At 39.6% G+C, this 5449-nt stretch overlaps 1 protein-coding gene across 1 annotated transcript; it reads right to left on the bottom strand.

The window, feature by feature from the left end:
• On the bottom strand, positions 1–1474 carry LOC114168732 (metalloendoproteinase 1-like). The gene has a single exon (XM_028053648.1). It carries the CDS (start codon positions 1403–1405, stop codon positions 269–271), a length of 1137 nt encoding a protein of 378 aa, XP_027909449.1. The 5' UTR covers positions 1406–1474; the 3' UTR covers positions 1–268.
• Between the last annotated feature and the right edge of the window lie 3975 nt (positions 1475–5449).

Here is a 5449-nt window from a genome sequence, read left to right as displayed (position 1 = left end):
TAGAATGCAACGCCGCATGTTAGATTCATTAACTCGTAGAATCCGAAAACATATTTGGAATCAAAAAAAGATTCATTAACGCTCTCTGTGTATCATCATTCTTTATTAAACTATCACAAAAGAAAAAAAGAATGAAGAATGCTAATGAATCATGGTACAAAGTATACCGTACGTACTCGGACGACAACGAAACCCTATACAAGTATCCGTATGTATGTCCGTGCGTGTAACAAACGCACTCCTCTGTACAAAACTAACATGAGAAAAATCACAGGAGCGATACAAATCCTAGGAAGATCAAGAGAGAGGAGAAAAGCACGCCGCACGTGGTCCTCACGTGGCGAACACCGTCGCTGGATTCGTTCTCGCGCGAAGAGGTAGAGGGTGTGAAGGTGTAGTTAGGATTGGAACCGTAGAGAACTTGAATCCCTTCAACATCATCTTGGGCGAGGTCGACCTTTCTCGTTCTCGCCGAAATCGTAGGGTACATGATGGCTTCTTCGATGGAGGAATGTCCGAGGCCGAGCAAATGGCCTATCTCGTGCACCGCCACGGATTCCAAGTCCACGGCGTTCGACACGGAGGCCTTGGTGACGTCGCCGGTGGCCACCCAGTCCTCCGCCTGGTCGAGGTGGAACATCCCGTTCGTCGGCGAGAAAGCGTGCGCCAACGTCCCCAACACTCCGTCGAACGGTTCACCATCCCCGTGATCCCCACTGTAAAACCCTATCTTGATATCCGCAACCGCATACGACGACGCTTCTCTGAACGAGATTGTGGTAACCTCTGCCCATCTCTTAAACGCGTTACTGAAAACGCCCTTCACAGTGTCGCCAAGGCCGTTGTCAGGGTCAAACGCGTAGGTGAGTTCTTCTGTACCCTCCGGCCACCGTGGCATGCCATCGAAGAACGAGTAGTGCGCCACTGTGTGGAAATTCGGAGTGGAACTGGTGTTCGACTTACCGGAGTTCATTGTTGTGGTGCCGTTGATGACATCGGCCACGCCACACCTTGGGCGCACGATTTGCTGCATCGTAGCGTCGTCCAGCTCGCCGGTGATGTTGAGGTTGAAATTCTTCTGGTAGGTCTTGATGGCTTCTTCGAGCTCATCATCGAAGTCGTCGGTGAAGTTGGACGGCGGCGCGGTGGGTATGTAGCCGAAGTAATGGAAGTAGTTTTTGAGATTAGAAAGGCCGTCGTAGGCTTTCCCCCGACTGCATCCGGTGAAGTTGAGATACGCGTTCCACGCGCCGGCTGGGGGCACGTGGGAGGAGTTCCACTCTGGGATTGAGGACACGTTGGGGAATAAACGAGCCGAGACTGGTGAAAGTGTTGTGCTGAGAAAAACTACTACGAACGTTGTTAGAAGAAAGTTGAAACAGCAACGTTGTTGGAGAGTGTTCATCGTGTGTTGTTGTTTCAATGAAAAAAAAATAAGAACAATCTTAAGATTTGGAATACGTTTGTCAGATACATGAATATATATATAAGGTGATGGTAGTTGTGAACCTTGAAGTATTCGCCAACCGAAATTGTTTGACAATGATTCGTTGAAAAGTTCTGAGTCGTGTGAATGGTTCCCGCGGGATGGTAAGTACACGGAAGAAGCCACTATAGGAAACGTCGTCGCACCCTGGTGGTTTTTCGTCGACGACAAGAAATTTAGGGTTAAAAGTTATTGTTATTATAAAAAAAATTGCAAAAAAATTTGGATTAACACGTAGTTTATTACTTGCAAGAACCAACATGCATTATAATGTCAATATTGAATAACGAAAATAAAGAGGAGTGCTTTGTTTGACTTTGAAAGATTCCCTCCAATTATTTGGTTCGGCTTGGATGCCTACAAATGTCATTAATCATTATTTTATTATCGATTAAATAATACAAAATCGATTAATGTTAGCGTAATGGTATGTGTATGATATTCTCTAGAATTCTAAATAAAGAAAAAGTAGGTATATAAAGAGACAAATACTATAGATAACAGAACAATATTTTAGAAATGGTTTATTTAGTTTTATTCTTGTATATAAATTATTTTTCTGATTATAAGAAAGAAAGTAATAATCATTTATTTCAAATGTAAACTACCTCGAATACGTACTGATGGTAGGGTAGTTTAATTCATTATTGACCGAGTTGTGGTTGGTTTATTTAATTCGAGTTTCAGTTTCAGTTCTGGAAGATTTGGTGAATACTTTTCTTTTGAGTAATAGTTTCAAATTTGATTTATATCTGGTGTATGGTGATTATTTTAATTTAATTTTTAATACTCAAGTATACTCGTGTTGAAGAAAATAAAGGAAAAGATAGATTTGCGAAGGAGAAATTAGAAAATAAGAGCAACGAGGCAGCCCCTTAGACCAATGTTTGACTGCAGTTGGTCAGAGCGGGCTTTGACAATGTTAGTTCTAGAACCTAAATGTCTTCTGTTTATTTTACTTTGGATCTATTAGCAAACACCTTTAAAAAGTATTTAAACATGTAATTTGTATAAAAAATATCTTTTTTTTTTCTAAATTTGTATGGTTAACCTGTTTTTATTAATCAATTAGCTTATGAAAATGTTAGATTTAAATATTTTTTTTAACTTAAAAGTGTTTATGAAGAATTCCATACTCTAAATGTAAGGCCCATCAAAGTTTGGCGGGTCATTTCTGCCCTAAAGTTAAGGGCTACCCTCTTGTGTTTGGACCTAGGGCTGGCCCAATTGATAAAACCCTTTCAGGTTGCCTTAACCCTCACTTTGCACTCTTGCAGAAGATTCAACAGCCGTCACTCTCCCTTCCCCCTCACAGAACGCTCTGCTAGGGTTTGCCCTAAGGTCCACTTCGAGCTAGCTCAAACTCAGTTCCTATTCCGCGTAAGTGCCCCTTCTAGCTTGTATATTTTTTCCTTGGCATTATTCCAGTTAGGACTTCGACTTCGTATTAATTCCCCTTGGTTCTGTTTCTCCGCTGTTTTCCAGCTCTTTAGCCGTTTCCAGGACAACAGTGCTAGCTATCGTGCCGCCAAGGCTTCCGTTAACCCTTCCTCCAGGTACGGGAAGTTAGGGTTTCGAGTTTGAGTTGTCCTTAATCTATTTTTGGGTTGCCTTTGATCTGTTTGAGCCTACTGGATGTTTGTATGGATAAATCGTTATTTGTGGTGCGTGGGATATCTTGTATGATTAAAGGGTTTGGAAAATTGTATCTGCTGCAGGTGAATCCAGGGCGAGACCTGGTAATCTCGCCCAAGCGAGTCTAGCGGAGGCTCGCCCAAGCCTTTTTCGCCCAAGGTCGCCCAGGCGGCCAACTCTTTAATTTTGAGCGAGCAGACAACTCGCCCAGGCGAGAGGGGTCTCGCCTAAGCGAGATCCCGCGTTGTCCCTGTTCCTGTTTTATGCCCTCGCCTAGGCGGAAGGGGGGACTCGCCTGAGTGAGACTGTCTCGCCTGAGCGAGGTGCTGGGCGAGACAGTGCTGTGATTGGATGTTTGTTTATTTCTGGATGATCTGTTTTGGTTGGGTATGAATGTATGATGAGTGATATGTATATAATGGAGTATGGGGTACACGTAACATGATTCATGAATTATAAATGATGGGTTTGGTATGAAAGATGGCATGTGAACTAAGTGAGTGGTGTTGTTAAAGTGGCACGATAATGAGATGAGTTGGATTCTATGTACATGGATGGATTATGATGAGTCGAAATGGGTTGGATCTGGAAATGTGAAAGGTAACGGCTTTAAAGGTTGATATAATTAGGGTATCTTTGCATGGTGAATATTGTGATTGTATGATAGTATTTGGTCTGTGTGAGTGCATAAATCCTTGGGGTCTCTAGGTGAGACTTTAAGGGTCGCGCTTCAGTGGTCGGGACGTAATTCCATGGCCCCTGTTAGTGGGTGTTCATGGTGGTGCCCCATCTGTATAGCTAGGTAAGGATTTAAGGTAAGGTTGTATCCTGACACTCTGAGGAGTCAGTTAGTCTCACCTAGAGCGGACTGACTCCTGTGGTGAGAGTAGCAGGAGGCCCGAAATTCATTAAGGGCTAACCTTGTGGTGAGGAAAATTTGATTCATTGTAACACTTGTAACACATAGCTCGGGGGTGAGCAGAGGTATCCACCACAAGTGCAAGCATCCACTGAATTCGACCAGGTTATACGTATCCGGATGAGTCGAGTCGAGTCGTAATGTATTGAATGAAGAGTCATGACATGCTTGGTTGTTGTATGGATATGGGATGGTGACAATATAATTGACTGTATGATGAATATGTTATTGGCTCTAGCTTACTCGTTTTGTTGTATGGTTGTATTGTATGTGGTTGTTCTTTCTTGCGATGATCATCAATTTGATTGATGGGAGCAGATCGGCGAGGTTCTCGTGGCCAACAAGGGAATGATGATTCCGCTGCTTAGCCATCTGGACTAGAGTTATTTTCTTCATGTTTTCTTTAGGGCTATGGCCCATGTATCGCTTTATGCATTTCTTCTCTACACTCTTTGTTAAACTTGAATCTAGTTTCCGTTGGCAACGTGGTGTGCCCAGGTTGTAGGGGTTGGGTTAAAGACCCCAAGACTACGCTACTGCACTATCGTTTGCGTGACGTTTCCTTTAATTTCGTTTAATAATTAAATGGGACGTTACAATAAATGTTAATAACATATTTTATAATGCATTTATTTCAAAATCAACTTGTTAAGTGAAATTTATAAAATAAAAATCATTAATATTAATGCAAGTAATTGATTAGAATAACAGTTTTGCTAACTTATAAAGCATACGAACAGATATTAGATTGAGCTCTTAAATACTATTTTAATTGAAATAAAAATCTTAAAAATAACAAATATTTAGATGATAATTTTATTACAATTAAATTTGATTTTATATTGGTGATATTTGAGTCATATTCTTCATTTATACTATTTTTTTTTTCTCTTTTTTTTTCATACATATTCCTTTTTGAAAAAAAAATCACAATAATTCTTTAAAAATTGTCAAAAACTTCATTTCTGTTTTCTCAAAATGTCACAATTAACAAAAGCTAAACTTGAAAAAATTTACTATATTAACCATTATTGAAATATAAAGTTGTGATAAAATATTTATAATATACATCTATACATAAAGCAAAACAAAGGGAAAAAAACAACTCTTGACAGGTGTTACAAGCACAATTTAAAAAATAAATAAAATAAAACTTTACTTAAATTAAAATCGATAACATCCGTAGTTTCTTAAAATGCAGTCATGTGGTTGTCTCAAAATTTTCTTTCATGTCCTGATATTTAATGTTTTATATATTTTACTTGTGTTATTTACATGGTGTTACACTACTGTGAATATAAATGTTATATGGTTGCTTTTTTTATAATAAATAAATAATAATAATAATAATAATATTTATGTGTTCTAATCCTTTTACACAAGAAATATAACCTGGACAAAAAGATGCA

The sequence above is a fragment of the Vigna unguiculata genome, chromosome 2 (assembly GCF_004118075.2).
Source record: "Vigna unguiculata cultivar IT97K-499-35 chromosome 2, ASM411807v1, whole genome shotgun sequence".
Taxonomy (NCBI): Eukaryota; Viridiplantae; Streptophyta; class Magnoliopsida; order Fabales; family Fabaceae; genus Vigna; species Vigna unguiculata.
The sequence above is the reverse complement of the archived record's forward strand: the minus strand, read 5'-3'. Positions and strand labels throughout refer to the sequence as shown.